This window comes from Ischnura elegans, chromosome 12, assembly GCF_921293095.1.
Source record: "Ischnura elegans chromosome 12, ioIscEleg1.1, whole genome shotgun sequence".
Classification (NCBI taxonomy): domain Eukaryota; kingdom Metazoa; phylum Arthropoda; class Insecta; order Odonata; family Coenagrionidae; genus Ischnura; species Ischnura elegans.
The window spans coordinates 52,225,582-52,250,897 of NC_060257.1; the positions used below are offsets into that span (position 1 = coordinate 52,225,582).

Sequence of the window (25,316 nt, forward strand, 5' to 3'; positions counted from 1 at the left end):
ATCAACCATAGCAACTCTTTTAAAGAGATAAAATTAACATAGGAATAAACAACACCCAACATTGGGCGAATGTAGTACTCGAACAGGATAAAAGACGGCATCACTTGCGCCGTCAAAGACGGGAAAACTGGCATTGACCGCTAAAACCTAATATTTACACATTTTTTCATAGAAATCTTAACACGCAGAAGAACCAGTACAGGTAACCAGCAAATCTGCTCCGAGGCAAATTTCTAGCTTAGTTCTTTCGCAGTGGTCAAGAAAGATTGGGAGGAAAGCGTTGATACGAGCTTTACTGAGTGGACTACGGTCATGACCTTTCCTCCGACCCCCCTAAGCTTCCCTCACTTCCGTCGAAGTGGTTTGGTAGAACGCGGGGGTGGATATTAGCGGGAGATGGGGGTGTTGGAATCGGCTCAGCGAATTAAATGGCCCCAACCCTATTCAACGAGGCGTAACCTTCGATCGGAGAGGTAAAAAGGCTAAGGACCCCCTTTTAGGGGAAAAGTCGTTAGTCGGAGGAATCGAGAGAAAAACCGTTGTAATCACCATTGGCCGTTTTTTTGAAGACGGAAATAGAAATTAAAGGGATTTACAATTAAACCGACCCGAGTCACAAAAGGTTAAAGCGGTGTCCCAATTCGCCAATTGGGTACCTAATAAATCCCAGGATTCGGACAGGACGCCATCTTGGAATGGTGCGAATTTACTTATTACTTATTTTTACCCTTTAACCTACTTATTACCAACTTTTAAGTTATTTACTTATATCTAAATACGCTATAACTGACTTCCTAATCTTCGTACGCTAGGCAGCATAAGACAGCGAATTTAGGTACCTTTCTTGGCCGCAAGATTTGGATATCGACGAGTGCATCTTTTTCCCATGAATCAAAGCGTGGGAAGCGTTTTCGGGAAGAAGTCAGAGAAAGTGCAACATGGCTGCCAGCGAGGGAAAGTATTTTGCTCATAAGTAGTGTCCATATTTTTAGACTTTCTTGGGTGCTTGGTAATTTTTGTTTCGTTTATAGCAACGAAATATCATTCACAGGAAGTGTTGACATGCCGGAGAAATTCATTATGATTAGAAAATAGAAGAAAGAAAACAGACCTTAAAATATCAAACTAGAAAGTAAATTGCTAAAAAAAACGACGCACTTCAAAAAGAGTGTTTAGTAAAGAGAACGATTGGAATACTATCAACTACATAAAAAGGAATATACGCAAACCTTTTGCAACAAAATGCGTTATTAACTACAATAGGAACGCGAAAAACTAAATTTTGACCTAAAGCTACAAGAAAAAATACCCCAACTATATCTTTGACAAAAACACAAGGGTTGCATAGTTTACTTAAAGGATGGGAAAATTCTTTTCTCCGACCATCAAAACTCAAAATCCACACAACTGCACGAGAATGTTAACAATATGGAATGTGAAGGCTTTCGTTCATGACTTGTTCAATTCATTCCAAATTCCTCCTGTTGTTCATTGGTTTCCGAAGCCGTTGTGAGCCGAAAAGCGTCGGACGTATTAAATAATTATTGAAAAGAGCAACAACCTTTTATTTCAACACATCGAGCTTCCACTATATAAAGCCTGGATCGGTTGAATTGCCGTAGTGTTTAGTGACGCCGTCCAGGGATGTAGCCAGGGTAGGGCTTTGGGGTCTTCAGCCCCCTTCCCCCCCTGAAATTTGTTGGCCCCTTGTAGCCATTTCCCACAATACACATGCTTAAGGGATACTCAGGGTCACCTATTCTCTAACACTCCGTTTTTTTTATACAATTGCAAATCACCATGAAGGTACGAGCGATTTTTCTGCAGAATGCAAACCGGTTGCCGGAACGGCTAGCGTGCAAATATGGGCACACCCCCTCAAGCAGGAACGAGTCAACAGAATTTTAAAACTACGTGTATATCTGAATGCTTGGGCAGTAATTAAGTAGTTTTACGGTTAATATCTGGCACTTAATCACTTAGAAGAAGCATATCGATAATTATAAATCAAGAGTTAAAAATACTAGCAAAATCCGGCGGATTTCGGGAAAGAACGCCTAAGGAGATTAGTCCGTAATGAAATAAATACTTGCGATTTTCCACTATCATAAAATTTATGACTTAGTAACTATATTAATGTACAGCTAATTTAAATAACGCTTTGATTGACCAGTAGTAAATTTTATAATCGTGGAAAATTGCAAGTATTGATTTCAATATGCAAAAATTCCACTCCACCAAGCTTGAATCTTTGAATTTTGTTTAATCCATCAAGACTTCGTCCGCATCGGTAAAAACCAACGATGACCATAAACTTAAGCGCTATACGAACGAAATTTGTAGTTAATGTTATGATATTAATGCTTTGATTAACCATTAATTAAGCTTTAATTAAACCATTTATGCGAAACATTTTCTAGATAAATTTTGTTGCTAACTTTTCTGAGGAGAATTTATGCAATGCCTTCTGTTGCTACTGCGCAGCTGGAGGGGAGTCGGCCGGCGGGACCTCTCCCTAGCGGTCAGCTGATTGATATGGTGAGAATCTGAGTCGCTCTATGTTTCAGTGCTATGCTCAAGGGGACTGCATACAGGAGGCCAAATTCCACCCCATAGCAATCCGATTTCTGTTGCCACTTCGGTCGCATTTTATTTGGTTTTCAAACATGTCTCCGGGGCTGTGATGAGTGCAATACGATCCACTTTTTTGCTATATTTTTCAGTATAATATTTGTATTTTTGAGGAATAGGATTAAAAAGTCATGAATTTGATAGATTACATCGTCATGAATATAAAATTTGGTTAACACACCAACTTATACCTCATTTCCCCGTGAGACACAGATCTTTTTGCCCGTCAGCGACGCAAGTGGTGGCTTTTTTAACCCATTTAAATGCGCGGTGGGTGACAACACATTTAGAGGCCATCTTGAGCAGGGGCGCAGCTAAGAATTAATGCTAGGGGCGGTTTTAGGCGCAGCTAATACTTTGGGGTGTGGGGGTATTGCATACCCGCAAGGGTAAGTGGGAGTTGCGGGGGTCCTCCTCCAGAAAAATTTTAAGATTAATGGTTCAAAATGGCGAGTTTTACGGCTATCTGAGGGATATTTGATTAATCCTAACACTATTCCATAAGTAATACTAATCCATTAAATTAATTTGCCATTCCAAAAATCCATTAATTAAAAATTAATTTCTAAGTTTAATCCATTAAAAATGGATTTAATTTAGAAATTTCTCTGAGCTCTGGGGGGGGGGTTTATCCCCCAAAACCCCCCCTCGCTGCGCCACTGATCTTGATGATCCTCTTGCAATATTCTTGCTCCTTTTCCTCGCTGTCAGCTGATTGAGCTAGTGTGCACCTGGGTTGCTGTCTCTCTGTTTCAGTTCTCTGCTGTTCTCGAGTCGGATTCGATGTTATTTTTTACACGGTTTTCCCGAACTAGTTTCGTCTGTTTCATCGATAGAATTCGTAATTGATTTTGACCCACTTCCCACGGTCGGATCGTCTAGAAATTTTCAGTGCACATCAGAACCAGATGACAATGCATTCTTACACTATTCTTAGGCCTTCAGAGGCGGTATTAGCCACCTTTTTCGACATTTAATGAGGGCCCAAGGGGGGCGCTTTGAAGGATACAACACACCGGGGCCGGGACCCAACAATTCAATTAACCCTCTCCCTATTGAAGTTTAAATGCCTCATTCTCCGCTCCGTCCTAACCCGGCCGAAACCGGCCGCCGCCATTTAAGTCGCTCCTTCATAAACCGGCCGAATCCGCCCGGCCAGCCCTGCTCTGTTTGGGGCAGCCTTTTGAGCTTCATAGGCATCTGTTTTATCTTGAGAGTGTTTATCTTTGCTAGCACAAGCATCCTTCCTATCTCTCGTTTCATTAAGAAGAAGCAGAACGTCGCCACCATGAGCTAAAATCCCGAGACAATAAGGTGCTTTGTTCCAGCGTGGCACATTAACTGAGAAGTAGTGAGTGAAGATTTTTAAGCTATTACGATGGGATTTTTACGAGGGCCAGTTTTAAAATGGTGTGATACGAAAACCCTAGGCCTGCCCTGTGTTATTTAGAGTGACTGTCACATCTAATGGCGATATTTCTTTCTGTGTGGTCACACACAAGCTCACGCTTTTCCTATCTCACATGGCAAGGAGGCGAAGCTCAGCTCAAATGAAAAGAAAATTAATTCCCCTCAGTTCTGTTTGTGGGTGGTCACACGCACTCTCACACTTTTCCTATCTCATATGGCAAGGAGGCGAAGCTCTGCTCAAATGAAAAGAAACCTAATGCTCCTCAGTCCTGACCATGGCTTCTTTAAGTGAGGTTGCTATTGCAGAAGAAGTGAACAGAAGTGAATTTTCGAGTGATTCAGATAGTTCTAGTTGTTTGAATGGAGAAGAAGGATACAGTGATAGTGACAAATCAAGTGAAGTAGAACTAAAGGATGACGTAACCCCAGTGCGAGTGATTTAAAAGGTGATATTCAAGAGCATAACTCTTGGAGGGACACCCTGATTTTTGAAGAACCGTCGGAGTTCAAAGAAGAGAGAGAGGGCCTATTCATAATTTGGCGATAGGTGATAATGAATTTTCCTTCCTGAAATATATGCTAGGAGGCAAAGATTTTTTTTACAACATTGTCAATAACACAAACAAATATGCAGAACATCTTCAACATTACTCAGGAAACGCTGACAAACACTGGGTAGATGTTACGTGCGATGAAATGGTGGAATACATTGGAGTGCTTGTATACATGGGAATATTCCATTTGCCTGAAAGCAGGGATTACTGGCATAGCCAAGATATTGACATCTCAATTGTTCGTGGCTGTATGACCTTTGGAAGATACTCAAAAATTTCAAAATATTTCCATATTAGTGATATAACTCAGGAAAAAACAGGGAGAGGAGGGTTTTGATGTATTGCATAAAATTAGGCCGGTTCTTGATGTAATGGAAACTTTTCATCAAAAGTATAAACCAGGTAGGGAATTAAGTGTTGACGCAGCGATGGTTGCTTTTAAAGGACATCATTACATAAAACAATACATTCAAGGAAAGCCAACGAAGTGGGGATTTTAAGTTTGGGTTTTAGCAAGCTCCCATGGCTACGTTCTGCAGGGAAATGTGTACCTAGGAAAAAAGATATAAGAAATCCTGAAATGTTTTTTGGGACGCAAGTTGTAATGAATTTAATGAAAAACTATTTAGGGAAAAATCATCACGTTTACTTTGATAGCTTTTTTTCAAGTGTGACGCTCATGACATTACTACTTACGATTAACACATACGCATGTGCTACTAAAAGATTATCTTGTAAAGAATGGCCTGAGGAATTAAAATATCCAAAAAACTTAGCCTTCAAAGAGGAGAGAGTATAAATTTCCACTTAGCACTTTACAGGCAGATGATAGGGAAATTCTCCTCCCTTAAAGTAGTAGGACGTAAAAGAATCCTTCCGATGGGCACATTTTCCTAGAGACAGCAACACTCTCTTGCAAAGTTCGTGGGGAGAAAAAAAGTGTGTGCTTATTGCAGCTCCAAGAAAAGAATAACTCCTACTGGTCGGAGCATAGAAACGTCATGGAAATGCATAGGATGCGATTTACCTCTTTGCAAATTAGGATGTTATCATCAATATCACCAAGGAAATGGAGTTGAAGGAGGGAATTAAATTCAATATTAGGTAAGGCAAACTTTTTTCAATAAGTCAATATATTCTTAAAACGTATACAAATTTTAAAATAAAACACTTAAATATCTTTCAAGTTATTGTAAGTTAATTGAAGTAACCTGTGTCAGTTCCTCATCGCGGAGAAAAATAGGTCTACCAGTGGGGCAAATGGGTATTTAAACTTCGTGCATGATGGGGAAATGTTTACGGCCGGTTTCAGGCGGTTTAGGAAGGAGAGGGTTAATACACCCTATCACCCGGGGAGGGGATGGGATGAGGCGCTGCCGCGATAGGAGCCCGTCGAAGGACCTTTTTTCAACAATTAACATTTTCATTAATCTCACAGATTCAGAGTAAGTATCTACGATTTCATTCTTCACCTCAACCCCAGGTGTCAACGGTAAACTCGTCTACTCAGTGACCAAAATATTACAGGTACGAATCCTGGATAAGGCAATTGAGTGGGTTGGAAGCTAAGGGGTAAAAGTGATTTCTCTTTTCTGTACAGAGTTAGGTTCAGATATTAGGTAAAGAAAACAAACAAGATCAACTAAATATTAGTAGTGCATTTGATTTTTCCACCCGATGTCAGCATAGAACAGAGTCACTTGGCAAGCAAGATTTTTTATATTTCTTCTAAAAATTAACTGTACCTAACTCTGTTTAGGAAAAAAAAACAATTGTACTCCTTGGCTTCCCACCCCCTAAATTGTTTTCCTGATATTTTTAAATGTTTTTTCCAAGTCTTCCATCATTTTAGACTTTGCTATTTTGAACTTAACGCAAGGAAGTTTATGATAGCCTCATAATCCTCACTTTTATACAATAAAGTTATGAAAACAATTTAAAATGGAATAAAAATTAATTTAAAATTCAAATCTATATTCTAACTAATAAGAAGAAAATAAAAATAAAATTAAGAGATTAAAAAAACACCCTTTTCTCAAAAACAGTAAAATAGTCACTTAAAAGTAGAATAATAAGCTTTTTATCACCCAGAAAATTAAGCGTGGGTGTCAATCCTGACCGAACTATCATGTTCTTCTATACTCATTTCTAAAAGCCGTTTTATACAGGGCATGTAGCTGTGCATGTTATAATTGCATTTCTTTCTCAATGTGGCATACACTTGTGCAAATGAATGAACACAATTAGAACAGGGACTGTTTTGCCATCTCACGTGCATGCATTCTTGCATTCATTCTAGAAATTCACCGCTTTACACAACAAAATATTGACCGTGCCTTCATACAATTATATGCTATTATGTGCCCTGTGTAATACAGCCTTTATAAACCTAATCAACACCTACGCTTTATTCCCAAGTGATGAAAAGCTAATTTTTTTTAACACTTTATAGAGCATTTTATACTGTTTTTAGAAAAAGCATGTTTTTTTTTAACTTCTTTATTCTACTTTTTAAGATAGTCATGCTCATCGACAAAGTGTGCTGCCTTGTACTGTGTTTTCACTCTACATTTCAGTGATTTGAAGAAGCCAGCTGACATGCCGGCAAAACTGTAGTCTACCGAGATGGACACATGCAGTGCATATCCCATAAACCTATCTGCTGGACAATTATCACACACATTTGCCATCAGTGATTGCAACTCCCCAATAACAGCTTCTTGATTGCATCAAAGCCCTATGAATCCACTCATTTTCTTAAAACATATTTATGGATGGAAATCTCAACAATCCATAGCAAGATTCTGTCATTTGAGTTTGAAGACTAATAATTCAAAGACTGCTCATTAGATTTCAAAAGAAAATACACCAAATCAAAGGTTGTTAATTTCTCCGTACTATGATATAAGCAAATTTTTTGCTGTATACTTAATAATTTCACTTTACACTACATATAAAACTTTTATTCAGTGCATTTTCCTAGTTGCCGAATGGATGCATAGCATTTGCAGCTTTGCAGCGTATGGAAAAAGAATGTAGGTATCTACGTGTGCTTTGTCGCTAAAAAGCCATAATTGTAATGTATTTCACTTAAAGGCTCTTTAATGGGCTCAAATTTTGTTTTCAAGTATTATAACATAATTATTTAATAAATAAAAACATTTTCACGCCATAAGTAAACACAGAAATAAGTAAGCTCAATTGATGTAATTCATTTTAAATCGATTGAGAAGGCTTTGACTTCGAACTCAGATGACAGAATTTTGCAACTGAAAATATCCACCACATTTGAACTATAGGTGGGGGGGATTGTAAAAAAAAATGCTTGAATAGGGGCTGATGCATGGATATCCCCAAGTAGAATCAACCCAAATATGAAAGTTTCACCATGAGCAGTCTGTGCTCCCTTCACCACCTAATGATGCCATTGTCAGCATATAATACTGGACAAACCTTTCATGCCATACAACTCGAACACAGCACGCCCCAGCACGTAGAGTGAGTGTTCACACCGCTGACTTTCCGTCATGAGGCGCCACATCTCAATTGTCAACTCGGATGCCAAGCGCAGCAGTGGCCGGCGAAGGAAGCTACGTCGAGAACCAACCACACGCTTCAGCTCCGAGCTCATTGGAAAGTCCGGAAAGACTTCATCATCAACATCAACATCTGCCTCACCATCTCCAGCCTCATCTTCCACAGTGGTTGTACCCTGTTCAGCTCGAGAACCACCAGGCAGCGCTGTTTTCATCTTGTGGAAGCAGCAAGACATCACAACAAGACGGGTGGCCTGGGGTAACTCAAGAAATAGCCTCAGAGCTGTCGGACTGAGGTCTCCACATGAGTGAAGACTAACCATGCAAACAGGCTCAGCAAAATCTTGCTCTGATTGGCTTACAGATTCTGTGGCTTCCGATTCCGGAGGTACACTACCACAAGAACATTTCCCCTGCCAATTCCCAAGGTCCTCAAGGACACTTGTGACCTGATCGACGGTTGTCCTCCACTCCTCCTCACTATGCGCCGGTCTAAGAGTGAGCGCCACATGCTTCACGCCAGATGAGCAGATTGGCTGCTGCATGCTGGCAGCCTTCCCAACACAGCCAATGTTGGCCTCAAGTCCTAGGACACGGTAACCACTCCGATGATGTAGCAGCTTACCCAAGTAACCCTTCAATGATAAGGTTATGCATAATTATTCACTCATAGCATGATCATTCAACCATAATTTCCTAGATTTTTTCCAATTTCAATTGTTATAAAAGATTAGATAGATTGCATGGTTGGAGAGGCCTTTGCCACGTACCATGTTAAAGAGAATTATCTGAAGCCAACCCCCTGTTTCATATTTAAGGTATGAATATTCACCTTTCCAACTTAAGTCCAGGCCCATTTTTGCTCAACATTTTCTTAGCAAAAATGAGCCTGGTGATTTTAATGGAATTGGTGAGTCAATGTGACTAGTCCCTTGCCCTTTATTGTCACAATACCCTTAAAGTTGAAAACTAGGCAAATGATTGGTACAAAAATAGACTATATTTCTGCAGCCTTATAAAATTCTTGAAACTTTCTTATTTCCTCCTCCGGTGGTTCATGAACCAAAATAGAAAGGGGCAGAATGTACACCTTACTGAATGCATTAACCCGTCAGTGCCCAAAGTTTTTTTAAATTCACACATATTTCACATTTAAAAAACATGATACATATGAGCTCAACACAATGAACACAATTCAAACTGACTGAATAATGAAGGAAACCTTCTACTAAGTATGTGTACCGAAATGTACACTAAAATCCACATATTTAATGCATTGCAGGAGTATTGGCTCGGCACTGCACTGGGTGCCATATGGCACCCGTGGGCGTTGATGGGTTAAAATAACACATAAAAATCCTTATGCAGGCTTCCGCGGGTCGATGAGTATGAAGATACGTCTCTTTCGGGTAATACACCGCGTGGGTCCATTGTTCTCGGACGACAGTTTCGCCGGCGTTACAGTCGGCTTCTTCAGGTCAGTGAAGTAATGATGCAGTGAATTGGCCGCCTTATATATTTGTCCGTAGAGGCTAGGTCATCTGTGATTGGCTGTCGCTGCTGTGTCTTTTTCCACGCAAAACTCGTTTCCAGGCATGCGGAAGGGGATAGCCGTCTTCCCTATTGAAATTATCTTGAGTCTTGCTTATTTCGATGGCTTCCCGTATCAGGCGTGGAAAGATATTTAGAAAAAGGAGATATTTTCCACGCCTGATACGGGAAGCCATCGAAATAAGCAAGACTCAAGATAATTTCAATAGGGTAGACGGCTATCCCCTTCCGCATGCCTGGAAACGAGTTTTGCGTGGAAAAAGACACAGCAGCGACAGCCAATCACAGATGACCTAGCCTCTACGGACAAATATATAAGGCGGCCAATTCACTGCATCATTACTTCACTGACCTGAAGAAGCCGACTGTAACGCCGGCGAAACTGTCGTCCGAGAACAATGGACCCACGCGGTGTATTACCCGAAAGAGACGTATCTTCAACACATAAAAATTATGGTTCATAACTAATGTGGAGAAAAAATTTTTCACCAAAATTCTACTCACCAAACCTGATCCCAGATCAAGTATTCTAGAAAGATTGCCCTCACAACACTGATGGTATATGAACGATGTCAGATGAAGAACTTCGTGCTGTTTCTTGGGTGACATTCCTTTTCTTATTTCAGCAGGGATGTAATCCCACCCTTTGTTTTGAGAAAAACTCTCCATACCTGCTTGAGGAAGCATCAACTCATTGCAGCGGTAGGCAAATTCAGCGAGGCATTTGGGCCAACTATCCTACAAATTTAAAAAATCAACATCAGCTAAGGCTACATGAAAATTGACATTTTAAAGCTTAACAACATTAATTAACAATTTCAATTTAATATTACTAAAAAGATAGTAAAGATAACAAATGAAGATCATAGGAAATACTGACTATAAAATACTTGAATTCTAAAATACTTAGTGCTAGAGGAGGGCACTAAAGATCTAACATTATTGCAACACCCTAACATAGATATATAATATCAATTTATGGCCCTAACTACTTGATTCTGTTGCAGATGGAGACTGAATTCCATTGCTTCAGTAATCAAATGACTCTATCGGTAACCTTTTTTTATTTTATACATATTGTGTCAAATATGAACAGAAATCAAATAAAATATATAATCTGAGAGTAAGCTTGTATCCATGGATAAAAAAATTCGTCACTCAATGGATCTTTGCATAAAAAGTGAGTGTACTTTTAACGATGAATAACGTACACCAAAATGTTTAGGCAAAGTTTGGGGGAGATAAAAATGCATTTGATACACGGAAAATTACAATTACTTTATTTATTTTAGCCATGAAAACAGGCAATTGACAAAATTGTAAAATGGGAGAGGGAGCTTGGTGGTCTTATGAGTAAAGGATTTTTCTGGAGAGCAAAGTTTACAATGTTCCAGATGAGATCCAAAAACAAACCATCTTGTTGCAAAGTCGCCCAGGGCAAAGGAATCGGCCTCCCAACCCCATAAGTGTGAAATCCACTGGTCTAAATTTAAGTATATATACCGGGACTAGCCATGGTGATAAATTTCTGGATGGTGATAACTTTCTTTCTGCAATGCACATATTGAGCGAAAATTCCACAGAGAAAAAAATCATTTGCCTTGACCGGGATTTGAACCTGGATCCATTGATTTCTGACCAAGTGCTTCAGCCAGCAAAGCTACCGAGGCATCATTCTCCCCTGTCGAAATTTGTGGACCATACCAGACAAGGTGGTATGGACTGCTGCAGGGATGCCGACTTACAAAAAATATTGGGGGGGCCCAAACTGGGGACCTTGCCCTGGGAAATTTTATCAGTAGTGAGTGTTAAGTTTTTTAAGCATTTCAGAAGAGTCTTATGATGAACATTAGAACCCTGATAACTCGAATCTCGATATCTGAACACTCCGGAGAAAATCGACAAGCCTGACACATTTTTTCCTCACATCCATAACGAATTTTTGACGGAGCTCGGGCCTCCACAGGCCCCATGGAGTTAGCATCACCGGACTGCTGAGCATATTATATGACTAGCGACTAGCAGTTCAAATCGTGTGCACAGAAATCGAAGGATCTGGGTTCAAATCCCAGTCAAGGCAAATCATTGTTTTCCTCTGAGGATTTTTTGCACAGCCTAAATTTAGTTTAGAGTATGCTTTAACCTCATTTATCCAAAAAAAAATTCTGGTTGAAGCAATGAGAAGGTGAAACATAAGCTAATGTTAGTTCTCCTCCACTTTCAAATGACACCGAGCCTTCTTAGTTTCTCAATTCATTCATTCCTATAGAGGAGAGCGGTTACATCAACTGATTATAAATATTGAGAACAATGACAGACTTTATATTGTATAAATTTAAAATATCATACTTTAAACTAACTCCTCCTAATCTCCATAGATATTTAGGTAGTTATAATACAGTAGATTCCGTTTAATGGGTCCACCAGTTATTTGAGGCAGCCGCTTAATTGGGGCAGATCTTGAAGAACAGAACCCAATAGAGGAATATCCCAGTGTATTCTCCGCTTAATTGGGACAGCATGCCGCTTTATTGGGCCATGAGTCGGCGACATAGACTCTATACTTGCAACTAAATTAAATTTTTTTGTTTTCAGAATACTATTTTTTTATATTTTCCTCCTTTGATTTACTCTTATTTTTCACATATGTTCCTATTCTTGCCCTATTTTGAAAGCTTTTGTTGTTATACTATCCGCAAGAGGATAGGACGTTTCTTTAATAGGACTTAGTAAAAGACATTCATTCAGCGTCGCCCGAGGCTGTGAAAAAAATATTTTTAACTAAATTGTTATAATTCTGAAAAAATTATAATAAATTAACTAAACTCGCTGATCTACTAATCAAATTAATAGTTTAATAAACTTCTGTTGCATTATAAACATTCTTTAGTCTTATTTCTATCATTTCAACATTTTTTTATGCCCATATACAGGATAGTTCGCCTAATTGGGGCAGCCGCTTAATTGGGGCAAAGTGCACAAGTCCCGATACGTCCCAATTAACCGGAATCTACTGTACCTAAAAAATAATAATGAGAAGTGCACTTTTTATCCTACGATTGACGCAATTCTCAGCACATATGTGTAGTGCACGATGGCGTGTTTCAAGGCGCCTAACATAACTTTTTATATATGTCCATTTTATTGTTTTTTATCTTTATCATCCTGAAAACAGCACATTTTCAGGTATTTACTTCGAGATAGTGTTCAAAAAATAAAAATGGACGATTGCAAACATTCATTCCCTTGTTAGGAGCTTCCCATCCAGTTGGGACTTAAACCTGAAACCTTCGGTTTGACAGGTGAGGACTACACCCTAGGAGGTTGTAAATATAGTGCATGAAATATTCAGTCTAGAATCATATTTTACACTATTTCTTGGGGAAAAGTAATAATGTGATACTTGCCAGGACCCCCTCTCTCTCCCTCGTGAGATTGGGTGGGAATCGACCCCCCCTAAATGCCTCACTTAATTAATGGATGCCTCCTTACTGCTCCTAACTCATGGAAACCTTTCCTTTCTCACCGCAATTCAGTGGTTACCTTTTAAAGCAGCCACTTTTCTTTTACCCAGTTATTGGTCACTTTTTAATCCAGATTCTATTTTTATAATTTTCAGCAAGTTTAAGTGACATCATTACCTGTCGTCCTAACTTCATCACAAAATGCTAAAATTTCAGTGTAAACATTGAAACATAAATGGGACAGCCAAAACCCTAGACTCCAAGCATACAATGAACTACCAACCCAGATTGTCAGTCTAAACAGCTCATTCCATTTGAGCCAAAGACAAATTTTGAAATAGTTCCCTCTGACCTAATCCTAATAAAAAATACTTCATAGGAGTAGTTAATTATGCATGTTATGTCATAAATTAAACAATTTACGAGGACAATATATAAAAAATCAAGGTTTTACAAATTCTGAACTTGGATCGCACAATATTATCAAATACAACATAGAAAACACTCTATACCATAATTTCACCCAACAACATTTAAAATTATAACAGAGGAAAACTTATAAAAAGTACCAACCTTAACAATGCCGTTGGTAAGAAGGGTAAGATCATCATCCGACAGACCCAAAAATGCTTGGATCCAGACTTCCGGGATATGAGAAAGAATATTGTTGACTAAAATATGAGTGGCCCGGAAGTTGTAAACCCACTCATAGTCATATAAAATGTCAGCTGCTTTTCTTAAGTATGTGGACAATTCAGTCATCTGGCCTTCTTTTCTTAAAGACTATTTTCAAGTCCTGAAATATAATGAAAAATATTACCAAACATATAAAGGGAATGCACCATGAACCTGGAATACTCATATATTACCACACCAGCAAAAGCAGCACTACTGTATTGGCCTTTACATACAGGTTTATAATAACCTAATAATATTACGTACTCAAAAATCCATGACCTGGATAAGGTGATACTAGACCCCACAGCCTATATTTTGGCAGGAGAGTACTTTACCCCACTGGCACCAAGGCCAGGAGGTCTGAACCCCCCCAAAATATTTAAAAAAAAAATACTTTGCTTCATAAAAGAAAACAAAATATTTGAAAAATCCTGAATTTACAAAAGATTTCTTCAAAAAATTAAGTTTTTTTCGATTATGAAAAGTGTTAAAATTAGTTTAAAACACTCTACTTAGTACCCTGTTTTTTTATTTCCCCCCTTATATTGGACTCCCCCCGAACGAAATTCCTGGCTACATCATTGCATGGTAGAGGTAGAATTGAAGTACAATAGATCTCATTGATATCAATTCATTTCAGAAGATTTATCTCAAAGCAGAATAAATAAATTAATAAATTGAATTGACAATATTTCCTAACAATGAATAAGGTTAAGGAGTATCAGCAAATTTAAATATTACAATTCTATAAAATGTAAATAATATTCAGTAATAAATTCAGTAATAAGAATAAGGTGTATATTTGCATCATTGATGATACTGGACAAGTAGAAACTAAGTCTGGGAGATTTGAAACTACAATAAGTGCAAGCAAATTCGTATAAGAATGTATGTTGAATCCATCACAAGTCTCACCCATCATAAAGTGGGTGTCTTCTATTTTAAACTATAAAATTAATTTCCTCAATTCAAGCTTCATCCCACTTTTTAAGGTTTTGGTCAAGAAAAAAAATCAATGCACAAATTTGAAACGCACACTGTTTAGTGCATCCTGTGAGAGTATAAAAAGCAACTAAAAGATGGCATAGGAGAGCCTCGTCTCATGCTGCATCACTGAAAATATTTTCACCCATTGAGATCAAGCCATCCTAGACATACAACACATTATTATCCCTTCCATTCCCCTGAGTCGCCACTATGTACCATTAATGTCAACCCTATAAATGGAAGTCTCAATTCACAAATAATTTATGAATTTACACTGCCTCAAGTTTGCTATTAAGTCCGCCAAAGGCTACAAATGCATGCAATTGTATAAATGAAGATTTGATCTGTTTTACAGGCTTGAATATCTGGCACTGCAGATTGCTTTGTCATTATCATTTAATAGACATGCATTGAACACTGATCTAACCTTTTTCAGCATTATTTCTTACTTTTCCTGAGGCTTAGGAGAGTTAAGCTGCCATCCTCGAGAATCCAAAGGGCTGGCTGGATCAAAACTGTCATTTTTATGATTTTTTTTAAAGGAAGTCTTTGAATAACATCCTGATTTTAGGGTCCCATAAGCAGGACTAAATGTGCAGCTCATATTCAGAGAAATATGTTAGATGCATGATTTAAAAATGGGCTAGAGTTCTATCCATAAGTTGATGCTACTAGCTTCACGGATTGATTGATTCACTTGCTTCACCACTGACTATAAATAAACTTCATCTTCGGGGGTTTCCACATATCGATGGCTAAGTTCTAACAACAAGCATCTCAAATTCGGCCGGTTTGAGAGGGGTATCTCAAACAAAGAGTAATAACATTTAAAAAATAATATAAAAGCAAAAAACAACTTTTTGTTTGCAAATGAATGCTTCTTTTCCAGTTTTATGAACCTTTGCTTTTCATTTCAGTGTACAAGTAAAAAAATTAATCTTTTTTTTGCTCTCCTGAAAAGCTGCTATTTTTGAGATACATGTTGCTAGAACTTAGCAATCGATATGTTTGTATCACTTCCCTTGACATTAACCATGGTGTATTAGTCTTCTTCAAGATTCTTTAACTAGCTTCACCTTATGCTACTTCCTTGTCATATAATACAATTCTGTGTTGCTTGTGCATAATGCGTTAAGTCACTCAATCATAGTTTTGAGATAATTGCATTTGAAAATTCACTCGCCCATCATAAACCCAAGCGTATGAATTATTGTGAGATAAATAGCTCATAAGCGACCTCCTCATGTGCTGTTACTATTATAATAATAATTTAGGAAACGATTCTATATGATTCATTTGATGGTTAGGTGAGATAGTCCCATTTTTGGGGTCTTTGGACTTAACACATTATGCACAAGCAACACAGAATTTTATGTTGGACTCAAATTACCCTTCATCATCAATCAACAAACCTATGATTGGCTTGGTGCAGCTCTCCATTCTGCTCTCTTATCCACTGTCCTATTCGTAGAGACGTATTTCTTCTCTTTCATATCCTTTGTAATAAGTCCTATGTAATTCATTTAGGGCCGTCTTTTGCCTTTCTTTGCTTCCAGCTGTCTTTGAGACAACTGTCCACAATACATCTAATGAGGAGGCCACTACTCTAGGGGTAACTATCAAATTACATTCCATTTTACGACATACATTTCCATAAGTCTGGGGGGGTTTATCCTCAAAAACCCCCCCTCGCTGCACCACTGGTGCCTAGCACCATAAACCTTAGTAAAATTGCCATGGGAATATATGAAACTGGATACTGTCGTGGTCTGCATAGAAAGCCAAACAAAAGTTCAATTCCTGGTCAAGAGGAACTTTTTCAAGGCAATTAATATCAATTACAAAAGAGATAAGTGGCAACATAAAGTAATAAAATATGAAGTTTAATAGGTAGTTTTATACTGGAGTTTTACCATGAGTAATTCAAAATTATGCTTTGCTAGTCACCATATGTTCTGATGGAAACATGACTTGTATCAAAGGGAAGAAATATGTAAGCCTCAATTCCAAATGCAAAGATATTTTAATCAAACAATTTCTATAAAGTTCACTGCTATTGACTTGATACAGTGAATTACATTGAATTCAATGTTAATAAGCATGCATAGTACATGACAACAGCAATATTGGCCTATCTTGAGACTCGGAATCCTTACAGAAAACATGTGAGTTAAGCATGAGTGCTATGTCAATATCTTTGTTACTTTCCACTCAAAATGTTTCAAAGCTTTGGCAGTGGGGAACATACCAGTGTGTGTGCAATTACTTACTTCCCTTCCTTTTATGACCTTAATTCTATCTTTCTACAGAGGGATGAACATGAATTCCTCACTCTAATTCAAGCCAATATTTCTCTTCCTTAATAGTGAGTTAAAGTGTTTTTTTTAGATGCAGAGGGCTTGAGATTTTATTACTGTGTGTTCTGCAGGGTGAAGAGGCCTGGAATCAACTTGTGCATAGGATTTTTGTCCAAAGTTCAAAAACACAATAGTTCTTTATGAATAAAATATAAACGTGAAATTGAGCAAGAATGCAGGCAACAGCCATCAAGCTATATTATACATTATTCTCATAACTTATATATCAAGTTTTTTTTTTAATTTACCTGATAGTATGTGAGAGCATAAATACATATTGTACTCACAATCAGTAGTAATGTTATTTTCATGATTTTAAAGAATGTTGACCAACAGCACTCCCTTGTCTGACACAATTGACTCCCGTCTTTACGATACAATTAATGAAGAGACGAAACTGCAGGAAATTAGCAACTTCAAGCAGTTGATAAAAATATCAGATGTAGAGGTAATATTTAGTCAGGAATGTATAGAGTTACCTAAATCTTGTCTCGCATAGGGGAGGAATAGGTACAAAAAATATTATAAACAATACGGCTACCACAGGAGTAAACACTATCAGAAACTAATGTGTGTTTTTGAGGGTATGTTTTAGCAAATAATTGTTGCTTCAATAGAAAAATAATTAATTAATTTTAATATACTCTTTAAACCCTTTGAATAACTGTTAAATTGAGGTACCTAATGGTTACTTTTGCCAGCATTTAACTGTTTCTCATTGGATATCCTTTAGCCATTACGTCAGCTCACATGCTTGTTCCCTGCAGTGATGTGCCTAATGAGTGCAGTGGTTCAGCAACAAATCAGAAAAACCTGAGGTATGTCCATGACATTATCTTGAGTATTTTTTAACAAATCCGAAGGCATGATAGGAAAACCTATAATTTCTCCTAAGACTTTTCCTTTAGTATAATCACAGTTACATGAACTTCATAGTACCTATTCAAAAAACAATGCTTTCCAATCGACCTTGTAATTCTGAGTAGGTCTCCAAGGGAAGACTTCTTTGTCTGTCACCATAAGAGCTTACTTTACTTTTAAATACTGTTACATTTACAAATATGTACCAACAACCCAACATAAACCATTTTTTCAAAAGGAAGAGTAGGTGAACTATGATTGTTGTGGTGTTTCTTGGAGAAGGAATTGGAATTTTTCAAACATAATCAAAATGAAAGCAACTAGTACGCAATAACTCTTTGATATGTTTTTCATTCATTATGGATGAAATAAATGTATTCAATCTATAGAACTTATTTCGGTAATCAGACCATCACCACCCATAAATTGTCTTAAGCAGTAATTGAATGGGCTCGTCAATCAGTGATTAAATGCAAGAGTTGGTTTGAATAGGTAAGGGTACAGTTCACCTCCAACTATCCCAAAAGTGTGCGATACCACACACTAAGGATATGGAGGCTAGTTCCTTTCACGGGACACTTTGCACTTTGAGGATTTGCACTAGTACTTAAGAGGATTTGTGTCCGGGGTTCACAAAGGCTTCAACTAGAATGTCTTCCTGAGAGTCTAATTCCATGATGCTCTTTCCTCCTTTTTTCCCCAAGGAATTTTGGTGTTGCCTTGGATAATTATCAATTAGTTACCAAATTTATGGTCTGACAGAATTCTACTGGTGTTTAATGTCACATTAATAAGAAAACTACCTGATAACTTAAGATAAACTTTCTTATAAGCATTGTACCTTTTAAATCATGCTCTGGTAATTTTTTTAACTAACTCTCGGTCCACTTGTCTTCTATCAAAAAAAAAAAAAACTGGATCCCTCTCTATCCCAGCCATTAGAAGGGGGTCAAGAGAGTTTCATGCAGATCATAAGAAGTACCTAGTATAAGGAATTTAAAACAGCTAAGTATGTAGCAGAAAAGTTTCTCAGGTTTTCCACCGGTTGATGTCGTCCATGTCTCTCGACATTTCGATCCGCGACTTGCTGATCATCCTCAGGGGATCTTCCGAATGCCGTTCTTCAAAATTTTCCCGTATATATACACTCCCTCCGAGTTCAGGTGTAACCTGATTGGTTCACGCTTGTTGAGGTTTTCCCGCCATTTTTGTCGTAAATAATGGACTTCATTATTGGTCTCCAAGCATTGCTGATTTGGAAACCAGTGTCCCTGTTGAAGTTGTTGCGGTTGATGCGGATCTGAATGGCTTCCTTGACAATGCGGTCCCAGTAGTCATGTACTCAGCATAGCAGTTTCGTCTCCTTCCATTGTATGGCATGGTCTTCATTGATGCTATGCTCCGCCACTGCAGACTTTTCCGGTTGGGCCAGCCGTAAGTACCTTTGATGTTCCTTCGTTCTGATTTCAGTAGTCCGACTGGTCTCTCCAATGTATTTCTTTCCGCACTCGCATGGAATTTCGTAGACTCCTGGTGTCTTCAGTTCGAGGGGATCCTTTACTCTCACCAGTTGATCCCTGAGCTTTGGAGGTGGTAAATGAATTGTCTTAATATTATATCTGCCTAGAATGCGTTGCATCTTTCCGGATATTGTGGAGACATAGGGAAGAAAGGCTTTTGCGGTCGGCTCTTCTTGCGGCTCCCTTATGCCGCCAATGGGCTTGTTAAAGGTCCTTTTTAGGGCCTCAGAAATCTGATGTTTGCTATAGCCATTTTTCCGAAACGTCATCTTCAGGTGTTTTATCTCATTCTGGATGCTCTCGTTATCGGGAATCTTCTTCGCTCTGTGCAATAGAGTAGACAACACGGCTTGCTTCTGTGACGGGTGGTGATGACTCAGATTGTTGAGATATAGGTCCGTGTGAGTCGCTTTCCTGTATATGCTGTGTCCCAGGCTTCCATCTTTCTTTTATGGATTAGAATGTCGAGGAACGGGAGTTGGCCATTTGTCTCTTTTTCCATGGTAAATTTAATGCTCGGATGCTGACTATTCATGTGGGCCGCTATCCCCAGCAATTGCGAATTTTTACATGGAAAACTTCGAAAAACAGGCTCTCAACTCAGCTCCACTGCAACCCAAATGCTTTTTTAGATATGTGGATGACACATTCCTGATCTGGCCACACGGAAAAGATGCCCTGGACCTGTTCTTCGCCCACATGAATAGTCAGCATCCGAGCATTAAATTTACCATGGAAAAAGAGACAAATGGCCAACTCCCGTTCTTCGACATTCTAATCCAGAAAAAGAAAGATGGAAGCCTGGGACACAGCATATACAGGAAAGCGACTCACATGGACCTATATCTCAACAATCAGAGTCATCACCACCCGTCACAGAAGCAAGCCGTGTTGTCTACTTTATTGCACAGAGCGAAGAAGATTCCCGATAACGAGAGCATCCAGAATGAGATAAAACACCTGAAGATGACGTTTCGGAAAAATGGCTATAGCAAACATCAGATTTCTGAGGCCCTAAAAAGGACCTTTAACAAGCCCATTGGCGGCATAAGGGAGCCTCAAGAAGAGCCGACCGCAAAAGCCTTTCTTCCCTATGTCTCCACAATATCCGGAAAGATGCAACGCATTCTAGGCAGATATAATATTAAGACAATTCATTTACCACCTCCAAAGCTCAGGGATCAACTGGTGAGAGTAAAGGATCCCCTCGAACTGAAGACACCAGGAGTCTACAAAATTCCATGCGAGTGCGGAAAGAAATACATTGGAGAGACCAGTCGGACTATTGAAACTAGAACGAAGGAACATCAAAGGTACTTACAGCTGGCCCAACCAGAAAAGTCTGCAGTGGCGGAGCATAGCATCAATGAAGACCATGCCATACAATGGAAGGAGACGAAACTGCTATGCCGAGCACATGACTATTGGGACCGCCTTGTCAAGGAAGCCATTCAGATCCGCATCAACCGCTACAACTTCAACAGGGACACTGGTTTCCAAATCAGCAATGCTTGGAGACCAATAATGAAGTCCATTATTAACGACAAAAATGGCGGGAAAACCTCAACAAGCGTGAACCAATTAGGTTACACCTGAACTCGGAGGGAGTGTATATATACGGGAAAATTTTGAAGAACGGCATTCGGAAGATCCCCTGAGGATGATCAGCAAGTCGCGGATCAAAACGTCGGGAGACATGGACGACATCAACCGGTGGAAAACCCGAGAAACTTTTCCGCAACTGATACGCCGGGAAAACCTAAGATCATTATTAGCTAAGTATGTATCTTTCCTTAGAAAATAAGAATGGTCACCTCTCAAACATTTTCAGCACACAGAGAAAAACTAAAGATCCAGCTTGAAAACTCAAGGCTAACTAACCACATTCACTCAATGATTCAACCTGAAGGTTGGTTTGGATAGGTGAGGGTAGAGCTCACCTGAGACTTAGCCACTAGCATTTCATATGTAATGAATGAAAATTGAACTTTGTTTTTCCACGTAAATATTTATTCAATCATGACCGCAATTTCAACACACTGCATCACCCTCAGGCGAGGAGTACATTGATGTATCATTGGAGTACATTGATCAATGTACTCCTCGCCTGAGGATGACTCAGTGCGTCGAAACAGTGGTCGTGATTGAATAAATATTTATGAGGAAAAACAAAGTTCAATTTTCATTCATTATGAGTAAATTCCACAAAGTGATGCCTCAAACCATCAACTTCATTTCATATGTAGTTACACAATCAGGGCAAGGGGGCCAATACCTTTCCCTGGGCCTCCTTGCACTTCGAGTATTTTAGTTCAGGGGTGTCCAAAGTCTCTACCTGACATTTAAACCCCGAATCTTTGATCAAAAGCCAAGCATTCAATCCAATAGGTTACCATGCTCCCCATTAAGTAATTAAAATATTCAGGAAAAATGAATAGACAAAAGGCAGGGAGCAGATCTTTGCAAGACAAAAGCTAAAAAATACAGCCACTGGACAGGAATATTTCACTGTGATGATGACACACAGGGTCCATGAACGCAGAAATTAGGATGATGTACTTCTTATACTTAAGTGCTTCTCAATACAAAATTTCCTTCACTTGAAAGATTGCATGTGAAAAAGCAAAATTATTGGTAGGAACAACACATTCCTAACTTACTATGAGAAGTTGCCAAACTATCATTAGCTTTTTAAGTTTTTTTTTTAGAGCAAAGCAGAGAACATCACCTTAAAATCTCACAACAAATATTTCTACATCTGGCAGAAACAATAAATTAAGAGAGATAATTTATCAAAGGAATAGGTGTAGGAATTTGTTTTTCCCCAAACAACTTAGGAGTAGAAAAATGCTAGGTGCAACTCAGTATGTGCACTTCCTTTCCTGTTCTAACACCCCCATCACACAGCTACTGATGTACCTTGCAGGGAGGTACATAGATGTCAAGTCTTCCCTTGAGAGTTCAATTATAAATACATATCTATAATCACTTAACTTAAAAGATCTTCCAAAACTTGGTAAGACTGTTCAGAACCTACTCTTAAAACTCAATTCTAATTTATTACATAAGGCCATATGCAGATTTAGGGCTTAGGGCCAAATGCTTATAAAACAGACAAGATTTTATTGACAGTTATCAATACGTTTGTTTTAAGTCTTACGGAGCCTCAATCATTTAATTTCATATTAATATTGTAACATAACATAAACAAGCCACCATGTTGTTTGTATGTAATTTCAAACTAACAATGGTAGTGAGGGACGGGGAGATTGTTGTGAAGGGAAAAAGGGCAGTCGTGTATGGAGAGAAGGAGGCAGACGAGTAAAAAAGAAAGATCGGGAGAAAGACTAAAGTAGCGGTGTATTGAGAGAAAAGAGGAAGAGATGCGGCAGAATTCAAGATCGGCAGGGAGAAGAAGAGATCGCAGCGAAAAGGAGGCGCTTACGAGAGGAGAAGAGTACGGGAGGAAAGGGATACGAAGAACTCAAGTCCACAATGGTGCGGTACATGGCGGTGGTTCAGTGAGTGGTAGTGCAAAATATAAATGGGATTGTGATACTCATGGTGGCTTTTTGATGTTGTTTTTTTTTTTTTGCTCCAAAGTTTTAAAATATAGAGCTGGTTTTTGAATTGTACTAAAATTATTTGTTTGGTTAGTAGTGGATATTCTCAAAACGTTACAATATGAAGAGAATATTTCACACAGTAATTGCCGCATGTAGTTTTTAATTTCAAATAGGAGAAGACTGTTTGCCTGTCAGATCAGAACCTTGAGCCACACCAGAAAAAATCCTGGATTCGCCCTTCCATAAGGCCAAGTCTTCATTAAATGAAAAATCTAATAGTGGTTACTCTCTAAAGTTTACCTTTCCATTTAATACCTTTCAATATACATAACCACTAGGGACAGTAATACCTAGTGCATGTGGTGTACTCATACTTATCCAAAATCTGATTTTATTAGTCCATCTTCCATTGTCTCCATCACATTCTACATTTGTTGCTCCAGCCTTTTCCTCTCGAGTAAAAATTGATAATTTATCATAGAAGGTAATGGTTGGACACTAGGGCGGATCGCAAAAATCGATTTTTTTCAAATCCATCTGGCCCAATGAAAAAAAGTTGTGGGACCGATCAAAAATAAGGCCTGAAAAATTTGAGACCTGTACGTGAACCCCTGACCCTCGCTCAAATGCAATTTAGGGGGGGAGGGTCGAAATTCGAAAAATATAATATTTTATGGTCATTCCCTATAGATTTTGCCGAGTTACTGCCCTTTTAGGGCAAAAATTTCGTGCATTTTGACGTATCTGCCACCGTTTAGCCACAAAATGCCTACTTTGAGTCCGCGTCCGCGAAGAAAATATTCCAACGCCCACGCAGCGTCGCGGATACCAGAGCCGCAGGCCGATCCCTTCCCCTCCACGCTCGCTTCTCCCCCTCCCACGCCTCTAACACAGCAAAATTCATCCCGCGCATGCTGCTAGGAGGTCGTTTATCTTTGATAATATAAATCAGAAGATGGTAGAAGGTAAAAAACGATGCGTAGTGAGACGACTTGTCCCTTACTTGGCGCCTCGTCGGTGTTAAACAAATAGATGTTACCAACTTTTAGAGAAGTGATGAAATAATTTTAGACCTGCGCACGCAGGAAAGGAGACTACGGTCTTGAAGATGCCTCTCGAGTGGCTGTGAAGGTTTGGGAACTTAGGTTATGCACTACTATTCCGGTATTGTCCGACAGCTGTGACTAAATGGATAAGGGTGAAGGCCGCCGGCGTACCCTCCCCGCTCCCCTCTCGAACGCCCCAGATGCAACAAAATTCACACAAAGTGCGTCTTTCTTCGTTAGTCTTACTAATATTTGATGTATCAGCATCGTCCAGTGAGGAACAATCACGAAGGAATTACTCAATTACCTGCTTTCCAGTCTGTATTTCTTATGTTAGTGTCATTCCTCGTCTTTTGCTGCTGTCAGCAAAGTTTTAGTAAATTCTTTCGCGAATCTCTCGTCCGTATGTATAATAAAAGGAATATTGAAATTTAAATTTGAACTTTCATCAATAGATTTTTAAATTCCACATTGCTAACCTCAGACATAGCCGAAGCAACCGGAGTCTCTCTCCAATATATCATCAGCCTTTAAGTCGTTATTAAAATCCAGCAATTAAAAAAATCTCGGATTGGTCGCCAAACGCATCCTTGCAGAAACGCAAATTGGGTCCCTAGATTACCCTCCCAACGTTTATGTCGCAAATCCAAGTCAACATAGTGCAATTAGCAAATAGACCACTGTAAGGGATGAAATACGATTTGATGCTTTCCCGGCGAATGATGTGGGTAAACTCTTTTCGGGGTTCAACAAAATTTATCCCTTAGGATGAGCCCCCAGTCGGAGCTTGAAATGTTGGCCATTATGGAAAAATTAAACCGGTGGGAATCCCGAGAAGAGTCTACCCACACTGCAAGGGATGTTGGAATTATGCTTATAGCAAAGGGATGATGCCTCCTTTTTGGGCGGTATTCGCTTGGTACCATCATAATCAAATACTTTTTAATTCTGTGTATCTAATTTTCACTCGTAAAGGAATCTATAATCGCAGATTTTATAACTTTTGCTAATCCTCCGACGGGGGAGGCAAACCTCCAAAAGTGGGACCCTGTTTCTTCAACTAACACCACACATTCCCCTCTAAACTTGTATTGGTAAGTCCTCTTCCCTTTTTTCATCAGACAAGAGTATAGTCTTTCATTCCAATAAAAAAGG

The 25,316-nt window shown here is 38.8% G+C and overlaps 1 protein-coding gene across 1 annotated transcript in view; it reads right to left on the minus strand.

Moving 5' to 3' along the window:
• Positions 1–25,316, minus strand: part of LOC124169795 — a 45,129-nt gene that overhangs the window by 5,741 nt on the left and 14,072 nt on the right. The window contains exons 3-5 of the mRNA XM_046548545.1: positions 13,720–13,942; positions 10,187–10,420; positions 8,049–8,766 (exon numbers count right to left, since the gene is read on the minus strand). Of these exons, the coding sequence (XP_046404501.1) occupies positions 8,049–8,766; positions 10,187–10,420; positions 13,720–13,908 (1,141 nt within the window). The 5' untranslated portion in view covers positions 13,909–13,942. The remainder of the gene's footprint in view (positions 1–8,048; positions 8,767–10,186; positions 10,421–13,719; positions 13,943–25,316) is intronic.